The sequence below is a fragment of the Megalops cyprinoides genome, chromosome 1, assembly GCF_013368585.1.
Source record: "Megalops cyprinoides isolate fMegCyp1 chromosome 1, fMegCyp1.pri, whole genome shotgun sequence".
Lineage (NCBI taxonomy): Eukaryota > Metazoa > Chordata > Actinopteri > Elopiformes > Megalopidae > Megalops > Megalops cyprinoides.
This window is the reverse complement of record NC_050583.1, coordinates 17,755,539-17,777,564: the sequence shown is the minus strand read 5'-3', so window position 1 is coordinate 17,777,564 and position 22,026 is coordinate 17,755,539. Positions and strand designations below refer to the sequence as shown.

At 45.7% G+C, this 22,026-nt stretch overlaps 1 protein-coding gene across 3 annotated transcripts in view; it reads left to right on the top strand.

The window, feature by feature from the left end:
* Positions 1 to 22,026, top strand: part of LOC118783399 (testis-expressed protein 2-like) — a 52,043-nt gene that overhangs the window by 20,320 nt on the left and 9,697 nt on the right. For all 3 annotated transcript variants that reach the window (XM_036537270.1, XM_036537277.1, XM_036537262.1), the window contains 6 exons: positions 4,951 to 6,574; positions 12,951 to 13,151; positions 14,236 to 14,578; positions 16,085 to 16,299; positions 16,984 to 17,127; positions 18,016 to 18,115. In XM_036537270.1, the coding sequence (XP_036393163.1) occupies positions 4,976 to 6,574; positions 12,951 to 13,151; positions 14,236 to 14,578; positions 16,085 to 16,299; positions 16,984 to 17,127; positions 18,016 to 18,115 (2,602 nt within the window). In that variant the 5' untranslated portion in view covers positions 4,951 to 4,975. The remainder of the gene's footprint in view (positions 1 to 4,950; positions 6,575 to 12,950; positions 13,152 to 14,235; positions 14,579 to 16,084; positions 16,300 to 16,983; positions 17,128 to 18,015; positions 18,116 to 22,026) is intronic.

Here is a 22,026-nt window from a genome sequence, read left to right as displayed (position 1 = left end):
AAGCACATTAGAGGCTCTTTGCTGTCAAATGAGGCAGAAGTAGGTGGGCGAAGAGATGGAGTGATAGCAATTTTTTCCTTATTCCATCATCATTTATTCCTTATGCTAACACTGTTCAGTGAAATTTGATTTGTGAAAATACATATAAGCAACAATTGAACACATATAATTAACTGCATAATTAGTAACGAACCTAATCTTATCTTTCATTCATAAAAATGATTTTGAGTGCTATAGAGTTGTCGGGCTGCCAGGCGGTGTCCTCAAACCTCATGTGGAGGCTTATTAGCCAAATCAATCAGGTGAGCACCATCTGGCAGCTCCTGCTACTCCTCTTTGTTTTAATGAAGGAGAAATCATTCTTTAATAATCCTATAAAGGATTATCGGTCATTAGTAAATGACATCATAAACATTCAGTCCTGGTTTGCGCCCTGTATAAACCTTTTATGAATGACAGCATATTCTGAAGTATTACCACTTCTCATCAGTATACTATAATGATACTCCAATAATGATAATTATACAAGTAACATTGTTTTCAGGGATCAAACCTGAAATCACTGCCTTGAGCCTACAACAACAGCCTTTAATCTGTGTCATTGATGCACGGTGTTGCCTTATGGCAGTATGCAAATATTGCCATTAATTAACTACAAAAAATGCAGGAATGTGTGTGTTTATGCTTGTGTGTGGTTCTGAATGCATTGTTTTTACAGAAAAGTACAGTGCATTAGAAATAAAGGAAATATGTTGGACCTTTAATAATTAAGGACCATAAAGGTGGATGGTGTTAGTTTGTCTGAAGAATGCTCAATGCAGTTCTCATTGGCCTTGTGGGTGGGTGGTGGGAGGGGTGAACGTGTGGCAAAACATGCTACTTGTTCACTGACACATTGGTTTATGTAAATTCTTCAGTTTCTTACTCCCAGATTACATCACTGTAAATTCAGACTCTTTCAAAACATTGTTTGAGTGGGAGGGGACTTTTTAACATTAAAAAGACGAGTGTGTCATGTATTTCACCTCCTTTACTGTATAGGATGTGGAAACGGACTTTTTTGGCAGGCTTTTTTTTTCAGGCTGTCTGAAAAGCACATTTGAGAAATAAGGGGTAGTATTTTTCAGAATTTTTATGCTTGCTGGTTTTGGGCTCGTTTTTGGTTTCATACTTTAAAGAGGTAACTTTCCTCTTATTTCATTGTTGATTGAATGAAATGTTGTAAGCTTTCAGGGCCAAAATACAGGAAGTAATTGAGTTTCATCATATGAAAACAAAGTGAATTGTAATTACTGAAAGTGGCAGGGCCTTCAGCTGGGTTGTCATAGCAACACAAGGTCAGAAGTGACCGCCAGTCTCCGGATGAAATGACCATATTTGTTTCTACCTGTCTCAGGGACAAGTTCTCAAGCAGTGGTACACTTACTGCCTCACCTAGAAATGTTAACCAGCATCCAAGTATTGGGTTATTACTTATTGGCTGTCTTATTGGCTGTATTGGCTGTCTGAATAGTGGTGTTTACCGAGTACCCTGTAATACAGGTTATAAAAGGAAAAAATAATATTGCAATCCAAAGAGAACTGTAACCTTTTTGTTTCAGGTGTATGAGGATGAGGAAACAGATTGTAGAAGCAGATTGTCTTGTTCAGATTCAAAGCAGGTCACATTTCAGAGGTCAGTAGTGTTGCCTGCAGATGATTGGCAACCACTTGTCTCTAAAGGGTAAATGCACAGTAAGATTTTAGCCCTCATTTAGTCCTGATTAGATTTCAGAAATGTTGAAATTTGGAATGTGGATCATGTACTGTCAGGTGCTGATGCAACAATAATTGTTCTTGCAAGCAACTGCAAGCTGTTAGTCAGCTTCCAGGATATCACAGTTTTAGATAGGATTGCACACAGTGTCTGGTTTCAGGAACCACGCTGACAAGGACTGCCAGCAACTAATGAAAAACAACCATTCAACAACAATAGCCCAGTAGCTGTTTTATTGTAAGAAGCCAAAAGATAGCCATGGAAGTAGAAAGAGAAACACACACCAAGACAAACACACCTTGGACGTGAACATTCTTTGTTTGAACCCGCATGCAGGAAGAAGTCATGTGGCTCGGTAGAATCAATAGTTGGTTTTGTATATCCCAAAGTTATGTTCTGTACGTTAAAAACTCAAAACAAGTTAACAAGAAAATGTCAAGCATGGTAATGGAACAATTGCAGCCAAATCCTTAGGTGGTGACATTCACCTATGAACATGTTTGGCATATCTGCTGTAACTCCAATGCCTGTGCTGTGGTCCGCTCATGTGGTATGTCAGGTATGCCCACAACTCTCACTCAATGTTTAGGTTAAATATACTGTGCATCATTGGCATTTCAGGCCTTTGCTGTTGATGGTGTTCTTTTTTCCCTGTTGTTCTGAGAATGATAATGTAATCGTAAATAATACAATGAAGAGTTTTTACACCACCAATTGCGGAGGAGAAAATGACTCACAGAAAACATTGTAAAAGTCTCTCAGTTTTAAGAGGTTTCGCTCCCAGTAGAGAACAGGCGGAATATATCTCTGCATCCTGTATTTTAACAGTGTGTGTTAATGAGGCTGTGTGAGTGTGTCTGTGTGCCCATTGACATTCATTACACCTGTATAGCCAGCCCTGCTGCCTGTTTCTGCAGCAGTAGTTGTGTGTCTGGAGGCACGCATGCATATTCAGAAGCCTGCTTTGTTTTTTCTCCCACATATTTTTTTGCGTCTTTCTTTCAAAAGCCCTGTAAAGACTGAAGCAGAATGTTAATAAGCTACTAAAATTCTCCCAGAACAATCTAACAACTGACTTTTACTGCACAATGCAGACATCACAAACTTTGTTAACACTTTGCAGCCTGTTAACAGAAAACTTCTGATGAATTTTTAACTTTGTCTCCAAAGTGAGCTTTTGGGAGCTCATCAGAGAGAACTAAAGGGTCATAAAACAGGATTTATGAAAAAGAAAAGTTTTCGATTGCTGCAAGTTTATTTCCTCTGCGGATGTAAGTTATTACTCTGCTACAGCCGTGCCTTCTGTACTGCATGTTGAAGATCGTGTGATCTGCTGTGTACAGCTCCAGGAAGTCAAGCCATGATTAAGAGTTACAGTGAAAGAAATGCAGACTGTAAAATTTTGATAATTTTTCATAATTCATTTTATTTTAAGCCCTACACAGCTGCGGTCTTAGGATGATGATGCAGAGAGTGACCACAGTGCAATGCTAAACTTAGTCTGATAGGGCTCTTCTGACATTTCCCTACACAAAGCTGTGGAGCTTGTTTCTTATGAAGACCTCCTATCTGGCACACTGGCGTAATGCACAGAAGCTTTCTTCCTAATATTTTTTTATGTCACGGGAACTCAAGTGCAGGTGTGCATGGACTGCCTCAGCTTGATTCTTTTAGAAAGCGGATGGGTGTTTTGCTTGGTGGCCAGGTTCTGGAATCACTAAAATCTTGCCGATACTGTGTGTGTTCGTGGCATTTGTGTCTGAGGAGAGGTAGCTGTAGATGTTGTCCAGCTGGAGCTTGGAAGGATTTGGGCCTTGTATGTCCATCTGTGATCTGAGGAACCTGAAGGGTGAACGCAGCACTTGGATTTTTTTCCCATGTTGCCCCAGGATTTCGTGCCTCTGTTCCTCTCAGGTGTTTGTATCTTTGATATGAACTCCACACAACACAGTGTTCTCTGCTCTCCCTGATCTGCAAGCTCCAACTCCTTCCCCCCCCCAACCTTAGAATTAAAAAGAGATCTTTTTTTTCCTAAAGGTTTACCAACCGCATCAGTCCTGTTTCGGTGGGGTTTGTCTTTCTGAGTGTGTCTTTTTGTATGTGCGCGTGCTTGTATGCATGTATGTTTTTGTCTTTGTTTGGGTGTCTGTCCATGTGTGCCTTTCTGTATATTTCTGTCTGCAGATGTCTGTTTTTGTCTGCATGGGGTTGTCTGTGTGTCTTTGTGCCTGTGTGTCTGTGTGTGTGTGTTCTTATCTCTTAAAAAGGGGTTGTTACTACCAATGATACAGCCTTCTGTATTTCTCTGGTGCTGGTGATTACACCAGAATTGTTGAAAGATGTGCTAAGAAACACATGCACAGAAACAAATACCACAGAGACAAGACAGCCCACAGATTATGTAATTCTGGAAAATGTCGATCATGATTCACATTGCACTGCTGCGTTCACTTCCAGTAAGCAGAATCTCTGAATCATATCATTCTCTTCAGGTTACACAACGTATGAAACATTAAGGAAACATATTGTGATGGATGTGGAATAATTGGAGAAAAATGTATAATCTATTAACAGAGTTTTTTTTTTGCCTTAATGTGAAAAAGGAACTTAATTGATACCCATATCTGTCATCACAGCACCGTTAAAGAAAATAGGGCATAAAAAAGCAGAAATTACTGATATTGGTTTTTTGTTTTGGCTGCCTTGGCAGCTGAGCATTTTGTATAATAACATGGCTGTATTTGCAGGCAGACAATTTATTTTCCTTAATAAACATCTCACCCCTTGAATCAAAGGCTAGGCCTCCTTAGGGAAAGCCTTTTGTGGTTTAAATAAATTTCTTTTCTCTGTATTTCTTTGATGTCAAAAAGAAAAGACAAAATACGTCTTTCTGAAGTTTCAGAAAAAAATAGCTAGGCTCTCAGCTGTGGGCCTTTTGTCATTTATTATGAGGTAATCAGTCTTGATGAATCTGAGATGCACTGCCTACCATGCCATTCTGTATTATAAAGGGTGAAATTTCCAATTTTCTGTTCTTCCTTCTCTCTCCGTGCCGTGGCTGCAGTACCGATATCCCCCTTCCCCCAGCGTGAGCTGGTGCCTTTGTCTGGCTTTAATGAAGTGCATTTTGAGGCATGTCTGAGGGGCATCCTTTACTGTGTCTGACACCTGCTCTCCTGTGTTCCCTGTGCAAGGCTGTAGGGCATCTGGAGCACTGCAATGACCAGTCAGAGCAGTGGCCATGCAGAGAAATCAGGTCCCACATCATCGCGGTCGGCCACCACGCCCAAGCTGCAAGTCCAGCGCTCGCTGTCCCGGGAGACCATCACCATCCACTTCTCCGCCCTCGGGAAGGAGGAAGAGGAGGAGGAAGAGGAGCTGTATGGAGCAGCCGTCTCTTCCTCTGCCCCGGGAGGGGACTATGATGACCAAAGTATTGTGACTGCTCTGGAGGCCAGCGAGGAGCTCCTGTTTGAGGGGGGAGGTCTGGACCCAACAGGTCCCATCCCCTCAGCGGGAGTGGCGGTGCTTCCTGTATCATCCACCACCCTCCCCACCATCTCGGGCTCCCAGAACTCTGGCCCCTCCGCGCCCAGCCCCGCCCTCTCCATTCTGCCCTCCTCGTTGCAGACCACCGCCAGCTCCACCACAGCTAGTTCATCCTGGCCTTCGGGGCAGAAAGCTCAGGCCCCTCCCCTTCCCCCCTCCTCTGCCTCCTCCAGCTCCTCCCCCTCCAGATCCGTAGCCGTACCCTCTGGTGACAAGCCCTTCATGAGCTTGGTTAAGTCCCTCTCCACGGATGTGGAGCCCCGTGAGGGCACGGCCATAGCCCCAGCGTTGCGCCACCGCCACCTGATGAAAACTTTGGTGAAGTCTCTGTCCACCGACACGTCCCGGCAGGACCAGGAGTCTGTGTCCTACCGCCCGCCCGACTCCCGCCTCAATCTGCACCTGTTCAAGCAGTTCACCCAGCCCCGCGTCACGGTCGCTGGCGACTCCAAGACCGCCCCCTCCTCCCCGCTGACCTCCCCCGACAACCGCTCCTTCTTCAAGGTGTCGGAGGTGGAGGCGCGAATCGAGGACACCAAGCGGCGGCTCTCCGAGGTCATCTACGAGCCCCTGCAGCTGCTCAGCAAGATCATGGGGGACGAGGGCGGCGGGGGCGGCGGCCACCGGCCCAAAGCCCTGTCCTCCAGTGCCTCGGAGCTCTCCAGTCTGGCCAGCCTCAACGGCCACCTGGAGAGCAACAACAACTACAGCATCAAGGAGGAGGAGTGCGACTCGGAGGGGGAGAGTCTGCTGGGCAACACAACCAACCCCGCTGAACTATCAGCGGTCTCTGAAGTCAGGAACCCCAAGCCCCAGCCGCTGGCCCTGGACAAGTGCTCCATGTCCGCCCTGGCCAAGCAGGAAGACGAGGAGTTCTGCGAGCTCTACAGCGAGGACTTCGAGATCTACACAGACACAGAGACGGACGGGGACAAGCTCGAGGACACAGCGCAAGGGTCTCACCCAGCCCACAGCGGGAGCACGGAGGTCGCGAGCGAGGACGAGACGGAGGAGGAGGAACCGGAGCCCAGCGTGCCCCACAAGACCCTTTTCGTCCTGACCATGCTAGTTTACGGCTACTTCGTCCTGCCCCTGCCCACCTACGTGGGCGGGATGCTGCTGGGGGTGGCGGTTGGGTTCATGCTGGCCATCGCCGTGGTGTGGTTGGCCGCCCCCAGGCGCTCCGGCTACGGCCCCAGCCGAATCCGGCGCAAAGATGGACAGTGGAACGTGGCGCACTTGGACATCAAGGAACCGGGCATCTTCAAGGTAGGCAAAGCAGAATCCCCACCGCCTCCACAAGCCATTTTCAAGGCTCTGTTCATTTTCAGCAGACCATAAAATTGGGAAGCTGTATAAAGTCTCTAATACCTAGTAGATAAACCAGTATCACATTTCCGTTCCCTGCAGATCCATTCTGGACAGAGGAAATAAAATCTCTGCATTTCCTTTCCAGCTCTCTATTTCTGCACACAGAAGGCTAATACAGGAGAGCAGTTTTACCATCTGCATGAGTCAGAAATGAAGCTCCACTCTAGTACTGCCCTCCTGGAGTGTGATGGAAATTTTCACAGTATCTCTTATTTATTGATAGAATGAATGTGTGCTTGCTGGAATTGAGGTGTAGGTGTAGCAGGTCCTCACCACTGTATTTAAAAGCACAGACACAATATTACCTGTTATATGACTGTGTTGATAAACCGCATAAGCACCTACTATGAAGGTTTTAGCTGTCAAAGATAACAGGTATGTAGTACAAGTATTCCATCCGTTCCATGTCTTGTAAGGTGTAGTGGCTGTGATCTGTAAGGCAGCTTGCTTGTGAGCTGACCTATGGGAAGGGCTACGGAACATCTTTCTTTGTTTGAAGTGGAGTCGTGCTGGTCTTCCCATTAGCAAAGTGCTACGTTATCTAAGGAGGATGATGTGATGATGTAAGGAGAAAGCATGTGTGTTCCAGCATGACTGGGGGAAATTAAGCAGTCCCTCTGAAGGACTTCTGTGAGAGACACAGTGAAGGATCATTAGTTTCAGACCCAGAATTCTGTACCTTTGCCCCAAAGCACTGCAACATTCATCTTCTGTCATCAGAAACAAAAGTATTTGTCAGCAAAGACTGTTTCAAGATCTCTGGTGAAAGTAGGTGAAACAAAAACAGTGAAATAGGTTCTTATCAAAATGCATAACCGTACATGTCCTTTAAAACTCTGGCAGCTAAGCAAAGTTCGAAGAGAACAAAAAAGCTAGATCAGTGTGGTGCATGTTAAGTCAGCCAAGCCTTTGTGTGAGGTTCATATTTGCGCCCCCAGTCTTGGCCACTGGTGGGGTTAAAAGTACTGTATTGACATCCAAAATCTGTAATTGTTGGATACCAAAACCATGACCAAATAATCTGAGGCCAGACCCTTGGTGTGAAACCTAGAATGAGACCAAATGTATTTCAGTGCATGACCAATCCTAAGAGCAGGACACCACAGTGTTCAACGGACACATACGCGCAAAACATTCAGAGGAAATGCAATGAAAAACAGCCGCATATTTCAAACCAGTTTAGGAGATCCTGCAGAGTCATGGCCTCAAGGCTGCAACCAAGACTGGGTTTCACCTCCATCTGTGGTTTCAGGGAAATATTTTATTCACCTTGGAGGAAAAAGCAGGACCTGTCATCATTATGAGGCTTGACAGCTCTTTGAACTGTGAGCCACCGTTACATTCTCAGCCAGCTATTTAAAGGCACTCCGCCTCTTCGTGGGCCCACACTACAAGCTCTCATTGCTCCTTGTAATGACTCGACATCGGCAGAGAGGCAAAACCATGTAGAGCTACATTATAAAGCACTGGATCTGGGCTCCATAACTAGGACACCACTTGTTACAGCTCAGGGAGACTGCCAGCAGTTTTGGACGGTGGTGTGTTTGATCTTTTTATAGGCCATGTTGCTGAGTGGCGGTCTGCCTGATTAACTGATTGTTTTGACTCTGACAAGGGGTTTTAACCCGTTCAGCCCACTGCACTAGAGAACACTGAAAAACATTTGTGGAATCCAATGAAATGGTTACACAGATAATTCTAGGCTTTGATGAGAAAAAACTGGAGCAGTCTGAGTTACCCTTTTTTTTTTTAATTGGGTGCATGTGCTGAAAATAAGCAGCCGGTAACTGGCAGCTGTAGTGGCATCAGACCTGAAATGGCTTAAAATGGCACTGCGAGAGGGATGTGTTGTACTGCTGCTCCAGCCACAACTGATTTGAGATCAGGTCTGGCTGTGTGTGTAGAGTGGAATAGGCTCTGCGAGAGAGGGTCACAGTTCAGCTCTCAGCGATGCCCACACTATGAAGTCATTCCTCCTTTCTGGGCACTCATTCGATTATGTCATTTCTTGGCATGCCGCATCGAACGATGGGGGGGAAGAGGGGAAAAAGAAATGTGTTTACAGCCTTTTTGTTCCCGTTACATCAGAGAGCTGGTGACACTGCAAGTACAAACGGCTTTATTGTTTTCGATTTTCATGTCTTGGTCGCAGGAGAGTGAATTCCGAAAAGGGGCCTCTTATCATTCCGGATAGTAATGAGAATAACATCAATCACATTTGCTTTCAGTGAACACAGCCAGTGTCCTATTTCTCCTCCATCTGTCTGTTTCCAGTACTCAGAAACAAAGCTCTTACATACATACATCTATTAATATATGCTGAACAGTAGTTCCTAGCAAATCCTTTGCGGAGTTGCTACAGTGAGCGGATTTGATGTCATTTCCTCTGATGACAGCATTTCCTGCATTCACTTTTTCCTTATGAGAAGCAGTCGGACAACCCAACAGGGCTGCCATGTCTGCACTCTCTGACTGTCAAGACCTGATGTACTGTCCTCCCTTATTTTATTGGCTGTTGTAGTTATAGCTGTATAAAACACGCATACACATTTTCCCATTAGAGCCGTGGTTTCTTTCGGTACTGTGCTTTTATGTACGGCAGTCTGGCAAATTTACACCGGGCACTCGGACAGAATTTGAATCTATGACCAAACACGAGAAGTATGAAGGGGTGGATCGGTGCTTGGGCGCTGTTGGCCCAGCTATCAGAGATATGTTGATTTGTGAGGTGCTGAGAGCGAGAGCTTTAAGTAAAGCAAAATACAGTCCGGCCAGGAGATATAAATATGAAAAATATATATTTCTGCCGGAGGTCACTGGCACTGCAGTAACTAATAGTAAGGGAAGTGTATTTGTGCTGCTTCGTGCTGGTTTCTGTGAATGGTGCAGTTACTGGGAGCTGCACTATCATAGGTTCAAAAGGGTACTCTGTGGCGTTGGTAATGCCAGCTCATGTGTGTGGTTCACATTCTGATTAGGGGTGCAGCAGTTGTGGTTTCCATGGCCTGTCCTGACAAAATACATCTACTGAATCTGAAACTAAAAGGAAGCTTTGTATAAATGACATACCATTTGGAGATGGAAGCTATCAGCACCTGTTTTAAAAGGTTACCTATATTCTGTATCTGCCAAGGTAGAGTTGTAACCTTTTTGGACTGGCGCTGATATCATTCCGTTTCGTATGTCATGTTCAGAGTTTCTTTATGCAAAAACATATTGAATAGGAGGAGCAATGCAAACACAATAGCCCGGTGATAACTGCAGCATATGAATGAGGAAAACTGGGCTTAGAGAAGTGTGGTTTAAATGAAGAGTCTCTTATTTGTAATTTCTACTGGCATGCACATAAAAATTGGCACGACACACACACACACACACACACACACACACACACACACTCACACTCATCCATCCTCCTCTCACCCATATCAAGTTATTCTAAATTAAGCTATGCAGTTTCCTAATGAGATCTTTAATATTTTAACAGAAATTCAGCCTGAAACATTATGCCTTTCAGACAAATGTATTTGGTGTATTTGACTTATGTTGGCATCCTTTCAAACTTTTAAAGGATTCTTTTTTCAAAGTCAAATAAATAACCTGAAGGCATTGTGTGTGCCCAAGTGTTCACAGCCCGATCCATAGTTGCATTGGTTCACAAATTCACCTAGTGCTTTCTTTAAGCAAGCTCACTGTGTAAGTATGCTATCTCTCTCCCTTCCCCATGCAATAGCAAGAGATTCTGCAGCTGAGCTCTGGAGTACTGTTTATGTATTAAAATGATGAAACAACTTCTCTGATCAGATCTCACCCGACTGCCCAAATTAGGGCATCGTATACAGGGAGGTCAAAGCTTCCTGTCGCCTGAAGCAGTGACACCTGAACAGGGCCTGAATGCCACTCTCACTCCTTTCGCGTAACTCTCCTTGTCTGGGCTTGCTGCGCTCCCAGCACAGACTAAAAGCCTCTCCCAGACTCCACATGACTGCGCATCACGGCTCCGCTGCCAGGGCGATCCTTCACGGCCGAGCCTTGACCAGGCACGAAATCGGCTTTCTGCGGCGTGACTTCAGGACCGGGCTTTTGGCTGCCACGTCCTGAATGGAAGTGTAAAGTGCTGAGGCGATTAAGGGCTTAGAGACGCGCCAGAAAATGTGCCAGCTGAAGAGCAGTCTACTCCCGCCAGACAGCCGCGCCGTTTGCATGCTATTCAGCGGGGCCCCAAGAAGGCTGAATGTGACATTTCGCTGTCTGCGGGGTCCGCTCCTTTGCTGTGACAGGATTTCGCAAATTCACCACAGCGGCACGGTTTGGCTATTTCCTGCCTCTTCCTCCTCCATCCGTAGGCTCGCGGTCTGAAACCTAAACCGTACGCTGAGGGCTTCCAGAGGGATCCTAATTTGGAGACTGAGAGGAGGAGGCAGTGAATTACCTCTGACGCTCATTGTCTGTGGGAGCTGGTTAATTATGGAAAGCCCCTGGCTGAATAAGCTCCGGTGTGGAAGTGCATCGCAGGTGAGGCAGGGATTTGAGTGCTTGCTGTTTCTCGGAGGCCACAGGAGAGATGAGTGAAACATTGGCTCTGTCCTGCATTACTGTTTCTGTGGGGAACGGGAGCCCATGTAGAGCGGCGGTTACTCAGCTGGGCTTGTAACCAGGAGACTACAGCTTCCATTTCCATTTGGCAGTCCCTGAAAACAAGGTTCTTATCCTGAGTTATGTCATTGAGAATCCAGTTGTACTGCTGGCTGTCGTGTGACAATACGAATTGCCCTGGATAAGGGTGCGTGCTAATCAGAAAAATAATGTAAAAAGCAACTGATTGTGTTGACTTTGTGTCATTGAAGAGCATCATTCAGAGGAACTCTGAGTGCCTTACAGATCACAGCCACTACACCTTACAAGACATGGAACGGATGGAATACTTGTACTACATACCTGTTATCTTTGATAGCTAAAACCTTCATAGTAGGTGCTTATGCGGTTTATCAACACAGTCATATAACAGGTAGTGTACTGAATTAAACAGTGTTTTTTGTTGCATGTCACCCGGTGAAGTGATATTCTTTCTGGGAAACAGCCCTGTTTTGAGCAATAGGTTAGCTGTCAAAAGAATGATTTTGGTAACGAGGTAACAGCAACATTTTGTGGAATGTGACATGGATTGTCTTTGAGCGATAAGCATGCTGAGAATTCAGGTGAACTGGTCTTTCCAATCGCTGCAAGCCAGCCAGGATGTGCCTGTAGTGCCATGTGAAGATTACTGCCATCCTCTCAGCCCCGAAAGATGTAGCACACACTAAAATGACATGTGAATTGAGCTTTGTTTTTGCGTTTGAGGTGTGGTTAATATGGTCATTTTGAGTTGAAGGAGCGGTCATGTAGGCCAACACACAGAAACGGTGAACGGCGAATGACCCTGGCTTTCTCTCTGCAGATATGTATAATACTCTATATTAATACAGTGCTTTACAATCTGCATTCAAGCACTCATACATCATGCCCAGGTGAGACTTCACAGAATCGCAGCAGGGGTAATTTTCCAGGGAAACACTGCTCGATAAATCACTGCATTGTATAAAAGTTCTAGACTGCTGGAAAATGGCAAATAAAACCACCCTCTCTGTATTTTTGTAAAACAAATGGTGTAAATGGGAATATTTGTTATAAAAAACAGTTTGTTTGAAAACTACTGCATGAGAATGTCCAGCTGGAGCTAAGGAAATGGGACAGAGTGATGAGGCGCTATGGAATGGCGGAGGCTGCCTTGCCAGCCTGTTAATTGATGTGACACAGGGACAATGCCTATATGTGATGCTGAACCATCCCTGTACCGGCAGTTCTAGGAAATTGGTAGGCCACAACGTAATCAGGGAAGGATATTCAGAAGCATCTACATTTGCGTGATATGTCCCAGTGTTCTCTGCTGTTGTAAGCAGCTGGGAAGGGTTGTCTGTATCACAGAAGTGGCAGATGAAAGCAGGGCCTGGTGCAAGGAGTGTTGAATATGAAACCACTGGACACCAATAACTCCCATAGAGACTGAGTCTCCCTACAGCTCACCTGAATCATACTGCTCCCTCTGAAATCAGAATATGGTTTTATCTGTTTGTTTGGATCATTTTCACTGTCCGCTGACTCACCATCCGTTGTGACTCACAATATTTACATTGCATATTAATGTGATGATTTATTGAGATCCTTGCAGCTACCCTGCTGTCTGGCATGCCCATATAGAATGTGTATGACCTGTTGTCCCTGCTGGTTTGACCAGGGCTGGATGAACGAGATCCACAACTACGACCCGGAAACGTACCATGCCACACTGACGCACTCGGTCTTCGTGCGCTTGGAGGGGTCCACTCTGCGCCTGTCCAAGCCCAACCGCAACATCGCCCGGCGGGCCACCTTCAATGAGCCCAAACCAGACGTCACTTACATCAGCCAAAAAATCTATGACCTGACCGACAGCAAGGTTGGTCTTTTTTGTGACTTTTGTGTCCATTTCATTGCCATTACTGTGGATCAGATCTTGGTTTGGTGTTAATCACTGGCAAAATGTCTCTTTCTTTTAATGTTCCCTCTGCCAGTGCACCCCCTTCCAGTGAAGAGGTTGTTTGTTTGGTGAAACAATGTACATAGGCTGTGTTGAAATGACATGGTGTGGAAGAAGGTTACATTAAAAAGGAGAAATATCTCTGGCTCCTGAGTGGCTCAGTAGGCAAGGTGCTCATATTTAGAGTAGGCTGAGCACTAAGGCCTAAGTTCAAAACTAGAGACGTCATCTGCTGACAATGACCAGGAGCCCAAAGCAACAGAACAAATTGGCTTTGTTCCGCCAGAGATAGGTGTGAGTAGGTCAGTCAGAGTGTCCTGATTGCACCTCTGTTGGGCACCTCCAATGAGGGCCCACCTCACTGTGGTGTGCAGGCTTGAACCCTGTGTCCCTGGTTGGATGCCAGCTGTGTCATCAACAATGTGTTGAATGATGGAGCCCACAGAAGTTCTGTCATCAATACTGCAGTGCCCTCTAATGGCTCTTGAGGTTCCTGTGAAGTCCCTGGGTGACCTCAGTGGGGATTCACCTATCTTCCAATTTGCATGTGACCCACTGTGTAGTGCAGTGGGGCTTGCAGTATGAAAAATAGGGGTCTGGCCTGCATCCAGGTGTATCAGAGTGCTCTCGACTCACTTCAGCGCTCATGCGTAGCATAGAGGGTGTGTGAAAGGTTGCGCTGTGGCTAAAACTGGCAATTCTGAAAACTTGATTAAGAGGGGGAAACCATAAAAGTAAGAAGGAGAAGAATACGATGCACATGATTGGTTAGTGTCTCATACACTGTCGTGTCCATGTTATATTTACTGTTACTTTTACTATGAATTTGTCACATGAACACCACTTTGCTGACATTCATGGAAAGTTGGTTATGATGGGTGATCTGCAAAATTAAGTTTGGTAATTGGTAATTCTAGGGAACTAGGGGGGTAGGTTTTAGGAGTAATATGGTAAGTGGCAGTAGCCACACCAGATAAAACGACTGTAATGTTTTGCTTTTCAGATATACCTGGTCCCACAGAGCCTGGCAAGGAAGCGGGTGTGGAACAAGAAATACCCAATCTGCATCGAGCTTGGAAAGCAGGAGGATTTCATGTCCAAGGCTCAGATGGACAAGGGGGAAGCTGTGGAGGAGAGGCCTGCAGAAAGGATGGAGGCAGCCGGGGGAAATGAGGAGGGGAAGAAGCTCCTCGGGACTCAGGACGCGGGGCGGACATCGACCCACAGAGACCAGACCCTGTACCTCTTTGGGAGGACGGGGCGGGAGAAGGAGGAGTGGTTCCGAAGGATCCTGGTGGCGTCCAAACTCAAATCAAAGGCCTCCAGCCTTCCAGGAAGTAAGAGTGGTGAGTGAGGGTTCTGCCCACTGTGTGCTGAAGCCCTTGAATGCAGGGTTGTGGCTGGTCTTGATGTGATCAACACTTCCTGTTACTGACATGGGGAAGAGGTGAAGAGCAAGTGGCTCTGAGAAACCTCTCAAGCGAACAGTTTGACACCTGTGCCACCTCATCCTGATGAGTCCCGTGGGTATTTTACTGGTATTTTAAGCAGAAGGGTGCAAAAGTGGAGGTGCTTCAGCTACACTGGAGACATGGTGGAGCCAGTACAAAGCCCTGCACCAGTCAATGAAAGTTCAATGGATAGGTAATTGATAGGCTCTCTCTTATCAAAACTTTAACTACAGTCACATCGGGTGCCAAAGCCACTCAAAGTCAATGTACACCATTTTCATAGTGTAAATACAGTGTACCCAAGAAAATACTGATTTTCTAAGACAGGTTAATAGACTTTATTGAATCACTCATGGACTGAAGCAGACATGTTCTCGGTGCCAGATGCTTTCATCAGAACCAGGTACCATAGGAGAGACTACGGTTATCTGCACGGATGTTGAGGAACACACATTTTGGCCATGAAAATGGTGAAAATGGTGTTAGTCTGTGTGCGCGTGGGTTTTAGTGTATCCCTTTCGCAGATTATAGTTAGCCCTGATCTGGCAGTCATTGAAGTATGAGAGATCTGTATAAGCTCAGCTGCTCTTTATTGCCCATATATTTGCTCACAAAAGAGATAATTGGGTTGTTTTTGTTTTCTGTGATTTGGATGGATTTTGAAGTCTCTTGCGTTACAATTGTACATTCTGGTAGCTGGTATATAGAGCAGAGGAAAAGAGTCTGATCTGTCATGTTTTCTTTGAGATAACTTTGTCATGTTTCTCTCTCTCCCTCTCTGCTTGTCACCTCTCCTGTGTGCACTGGTGGGCACTCTGGCAGCTTTTAGTGGAGAGCGCCCTTGAACAGAGCAGTCGATTTGAACAGTGTTATGATGAGCTGTGCTTTTGTGTCTTGCACAACAAACTCAATCTGCAGCATTGTTTCGCTTGCATTAAGTCTCTCGGTTCCTCCTAAACACTCACGCGTTTGCGTGCACACGGCATATGTACACACTGCAGGGCCAGTAATCTCCTCTAAATGCACATGAAACTGGCTGCTTCGTTTTTTTTTTGTTGTTGTTTCTTGATGTACATCAGATGTTCATGTGATATAAAAACTGTAATTACTGTAAATATGCAATTAATGTGCTTATTGCTGCATAAAGGCTCCACAGGTCACATAGCGCAGAGTGTTGCTTTGCAGCTCATCTGGAAAATGCCTCCCGTGTGCTCAGTGTGGCGGTCAGGTACTCTTTGCCCGCTGTACCGTTCTTACTGGTGCAGCTGAGCAGTTGATATCGGCTGCAGAGAATCAGGCTGGGGTTTGAAAGTTCCTCGGCTGTCTTTGTGTGGAGCTGTAAGGGGGGGAGGGATTCGGCGCCGGAGTGACGGGTGTGTCCCCCCCGCCTGTGTCCCGCAGCCGTCCTGCCCTCACACAGCCGCAGCAGCAGCAGGGGCAGCCTGGACGAGGTGCTGATGCCGCAGCCCCGGCAGAAGGAGCTGAGCAGCAGCGTGAAGCAGAAGATGCTGCTGGACTACAGCGTCTACATGGCCAAATACGTGCCCCCCGAGCCGGGCACCCCCGCCGCCAGCCCCGTCCACAGCGCCGAGAGCAGCCCCGGAGCTGGCAAAAAGGTACCAGGGTTACCCCCCCCCGCCCCATACATTCACGTCAATCATACAGACCACACCCACCCAGTCTGCCAGAGCAGGGAAAAGGTCAGAGCATGTGGCTGGAGTGCTGGTGGGTGTCAAATAAGGAAAGAGAGATGCACTCTGCATGTAAGATTTTATTTATCCTCTTTTTCTCTTTCATGCTTAGCTGCCATCAGCCTGCTGATAGCAGGCCACCAGGCTTTTGTCAGGACTGGCACGCAGACAGGCACGTGTGTCTAGTAAACTGCGCTCTTTGGACGAGTGTTTCCGGCCATTAGCAGCGTTTGCTGCCAGGACCCCCCCTTGTCGGATCGTTTAGGCGCGGTGATGGTGAAAAGGGGGACAGGCGTCTGACTCGATTGCGTCCAGGTTTGATCGCTGTGCATCAGGCCCGGCGCAGCGCTGAAGGCTGAGCAGCTCTCGCCACTGCTCTCCGTGTGCTCCGTGTCACATCGCATAAGTCGTGATTTGAGCCCCTCTCAGTGTTTCCAGCTAATCTGTCCAACAGAAGCACAGAGAATCCACCATATGGATCCCTTCCCTGCACTGTTCCAGGACAGACTGTAAGGATGGAAAATAAATCTAATCTAATCTTTTTTTTCTTTTTTTTTTTTCTCTTCCACTTCCCTCTCTTTGTATGTCTGCTGCCTGTTGATTGGTCAGTTGCCAAGCAGTCCAGGGGCAGAGGAGGAGCCTGTTGCCTGGGTCAACGCTTTAGTGGGCCGGATCTTCTGGGACTTCCTTGGAGAGAAGTACTGGGCCGACATGGTGTCCAAGAAAATCCAGATGAAGCTCAGCAAAATCCGGGTGGGTGTTCCAAAAGTGACCCCGCGTTTCCACAGTGTATTATTTTGCTGTCACTTTAGCAACTTCCGTTTTTCATATTTCTAATAAGAGTCATTATTATTACATTATTATTAGTTTCCTATCCTGCCACAATTCCATAACTTTTTTTTCCATTCACCATTCCAATCTCTATTCTATGTTCCATCTTGAAAACATGGCAATGGGTGGGAGTCAGCCCCTGCATATAGTGATCCAGAGGAAAGTTGAGAGAATTTGCTGAAGGAAAGAGATTACTGTGGAATTACTGATGTTTGATCAGACCAGAGTCCCGTCCTGCCATAGCTTCTCCACAGGAGCAGCGGAGGTCAGGCGAGTGCAGTCAGCAGCTGCTGTGGTCTGCGCTGTTGAGCCACACTGCCGTAGGCACCCAGAGCGCTGAAATGTCACAGCTGCCACTCTGCCCGGTGTGGGGACCGGCCACGGTTGCAGACGTGCTGTCTCTTCGCATATTTCCTGGATCTCTCCCTCTTTTGATCTGAACAGTTTGATCATCCACCGTTTTATCCTTGCCTTCATGTTCACAAGAAGCTCACAAGTACATGGCAGTGTAGCATAGTGGCAAGGAGCAGGACTCCAAACCGATTCAGTTGCCGGTTCGAGCCCCCGCTGGGGCACTGCTGTTGTACCCTTGGGCACAGTACTCACAAGTACCTCAGCTGTATAAATGGATAACATGTAATGTTAGCTATGTAAGTCACTCTGGATAAGCACATCTGCTAAAAATGCCACTAATGTAAAAAAAAAAAAGCTCATGGCTGTGGATGGGCTGCAGTGAGAGGTAGCAAGAGGCAGATACCTTTAGCAGCTGAGGAAGCTTAGGTGACAGTGGCTGTGTTGTGTGTGTTTCAGCTGCCTTACTTCATGAATGAGCTGACTTTGACGGAGCTGGACATGGGCGTGGCCATCCCAAAGATCCTGCAGGCCTCTAAGCCATCTGTGGATCACCAAGGTAAGACCCAATGATCCAACCCCAGGGGTTTGTGACAAGATTTAGGCCAATGGAAAGGTTTGGTGTGTGCTCTTACAGTTTCTTCAGGGGGTTTTGGTAAAGCCAGGATATGTTGTATTGGATTATCATACTGGATTATTGGGATAAGGGTCAAGTTTTTTTTTTTCCCCCACAGAACTAACTAGCCTGAAAAGTCAGGTAATTCTGTTGTAGACTTAAATCTCTCTCTCTCTCTCTCTCTCTCTCTCTCTCTCTCTCTCTCTCTCTCTCTCTCTCTCTCTCTCTCTCTCTCTCTCTCTCTCTCTCTGACTGTCATGATGTGACTCCCCTGAGCGCACCTCTTAATAGCATGAATGGAACCTTACCCCCCCAATCACTGTTCTTTCTTACCCAGTGAATCACTGATGTCTCTGAGCACTGGAGTTTAATTTAAAGTTGGGGACTGGAACGACCCGTGCTCCTTCCTGCAGTGACTCCTGTGGGGCGTGGAGGTTGGCGGGGGCGGCCATATTGACTCATCCATCAGCCAGCGCACTTCTGGCTCCAATTGCACAGCTTGCTCCCTCAGACAGCATTAAACCAGCTGAAGGAGGCAGGTCTGCTTTAGCCAAAGGGCAGGAATAAAATGGACTGTAATGGATAATGAGCTGGCATGTCTCAGAAACTCCTCATATTCAATTCAATCAGACTTTTCCTCACCTACAAGACTTTTATTGGACTGTGATTTCAAACAAGTGGCCGCACATTTACAGAACAACAACTTCATGTTGACAGAATTCTCTTCATACCAGAAAGTGAACACATTCATTCGGTCTCGCATACAATACGGTGGCGTACATTAGACCCTGAGCTCTTTGCTCATCGTCGTCAGTGTTTGCTGGGCTTTGGTGGGATTAGCATTAAGATGTCTGCTGTGTTGCGCAGTGTCAGGTTCACGCGTTGATGCTAGAGTCAAGGGAGAATCAGCTTGCTTTTGAAGGAGGACCTTTCTGAAGGAATCCTGTTACAGGAGCAAGAACCTGTCGCCAGAATCTTGCGATTCAAATGTAAGAGAAAAGTAATCTACGTACCTCCCTTGTGTTGGGAGATTTTGTGTCTGTGGTCTGTGGATGTTGGTCTGTCTCACTCATTTTTACATTTTTACATGCAGTGAGATAGATACTAGTAAGTGCTTGAAGCCGCCATGAACTGAAAAAAATTTGGCTCAGAATGGCCACGTTCACAACCACACAGCACAAAGTCTGCAAAATGTCACATTATCCCGAAGGGTTAATTACACACATCACTCCTTCTGAAGGCCACCAGCTACCTCTGGTGATAATCACAGTGTTTCTTCATTGGTCCTAGCCATAGCACCACGTTTTTGTGCAAGTGTAGCACTTAACTCAGGTCTGATCTCTCAAGTGTGTTTGAGCTCATTTTAAGTCTGTTTGTTAATGAAAATAACCGCAGCATTGTGCACACTACTTGTGCAACGCTGTTATCAACTGAAATCTTAACCAGAAGCATGAAATGTCTTGATGTCAAGCTGGTGAAAGTGAGACATGGGCACTCAGATGCTCGAATATGCCCAGTCTGTGCTGTTGCACCGAAGTTGAGACTGCTCTATCTCTGTCCTCGGACTGAGGGGGCAGCGGTGTCTTGTGACAACCCCCTCCCCCCACCCACGCCCAGCGCCCCCCCACCCGCATGACTAATAAGATTGGAGCACTGAGGCCCTGTGTGAGTCTGCTGATTCTGTAATACCCTGGGAAAGAGAAACAACAACAACAACAGCTGTAAAAACCCTAGAGAGGACACATGTTTCATTCAGCAAACCTCTGTGGTGTTAGAGGCAGACCTTTGACTGGAGACAGCCCAAGGGGCTGAGGGCAGTGTATTACACAGTCAGACTGAAGTATCAAATGGCTTATTCAAATGATTGAAGCAGAGGCTAAGGCGTCCTAGTGGTGCCAATGGAAAGAGTATGAATAGTATGCCAGTGACTTTTGCCTGGTTATAGGGCTAGACACAGCCACAGGTGATTGTCAAGAACAGGGAATGTTCTTGAACAGACACTAACAAGACAGAGAAGTTATTAGCAAAGGGTTAATTACTTCCATACTTGCTAAGGTTGTTGGCTGTCAGTTAGTGCAAGGCATTTAAGTCCATGAACAGATCATGAGGTTATAGTAGTACGTCTAAGGAAAAGGACCCGTTTTGCCACAAAAACTGGAATCTGGAAACCTGTGAAATTATAGCACTTGTGCACTGAAGAAGGCCAGCGTGAACAAATTTTTTCTGCATCATTGTTAGCTTTGTCTGGAAATGAACTCTGCAAAATGTTTTCTTTTAGTTTTGTAGGACTGTTCTATGAGCATTTTATGAAATTACGAGAGCTGATTTGCAATTGAAATGCCCCGTTGGCAATATTTTTTCTTGTTGTAAGCAGAAAATCATATTTAGCTAGCATGCTAATTCTCCAAACAGAGGGTTTTTCATTCATTCTGTTGTGCTTCTGGTTTTTCAGAGCTGCATTGGTACAGTTTGCGTTGTATTCTCAGTATCTTGGTTTGGACAGATTAACAGCTTCAGGTTAATGGTAGGAACCCGAAGGTGTTAATGGAACGATAATTGAGGAGCCTGAGGTCACCCAGGAGACCACAACCTCCAAGGAAACAGAGCTTGTAATAGAGAGACTGTATTATTAGGGGTGTGGACACAAGAGTCTCACTGTGTTGCCTGCCTGAAGCAAAGGTAGGAGATCTCCTTGAGAGTATGGACAAGCTCCTGCCCAGAGCAGAGCTGGAACAAGTTGTCGTTGTTCACATTGAAACTAATGACGTGGATAAGATTTGGTTTGAGGATATGCACAACAAATTTGTTGTCTTAGCAACTAAGATTAAGAGCAGTAGCTATACAGATGTCTTCTCTGGAATTCTGTTGGTGCCATGTGTTAACCCAGAGAGGGAGGATTTTACATGGAGTTTTAATGTGTGACTGTAAAACTGGTGTGGGAAAGAGGGCGATAGGTACATTTTACAAATGTAGGTAAATTTCAGGTACATTATAGGTACTAATACAGGTAGATTTCATACTGATAATGTATTAAGTTTGTTTTCACACAGAGAATTACTAATACATGAAATACCTCACCAGAACTCATAGTGGAAGCAGACACCAAGACCGTGCAGAGTGCCAAAGACCGGGCTTGTCACAGTGTTAGATGCACTTTTAAATTACAAGGCTAGATAGGCTGAATGGCCTGTTCCTGTCATTAACTTTTTTATGTTCTAGGTATCTGTGATTTTTATCTGTGAGTTATTTTGTGCTTGGACAGGTAGTGTACTTTGAGTTTACATTATAAGCTTGTGTTCCTTGTGGATTGAGTCATAGTGACTCAATTATAACCGCGTTCAGGAATATCCATTATGCATGTCTTAAGGTTATTGACTTTCATTTTGTGAAAGGAAGTCCAGCTTCTAAATGTAAACAGGACAGTGTGTATACCCTGATCTGGATAAAATGAACAAAGAACATCAGAAGAACAGGCACCTTAATATATTTTTAATCATATGGAAGATATAATATTTGTTTTTATTTGTTTTTGTTTGTTTGTTTGTATTTGTTTTTATTTTGCCTGGAAGATATAATATTTGTTTTTATTACGCATGACAAGAAATATGATTTACCCGATCAGTGCGTTAAAGCTATAATAAAATCAGCTGGCAAAATGTCTCTTTATTTTTGGTGTTCTTGCTTTGTTGATGGGTTGGAAGCTGCATATGTTGTGCATGAAACCATGACAACTTGGATGTTGGCCTGTACTCGGTTAACTAGCTCCCTGCATATCCAGGGCTCATTGCCAAAGACCCCCCTGCATGACATAACTGACCTCAGATTGGGACCCTGAACAGTAATTTACTAAAACT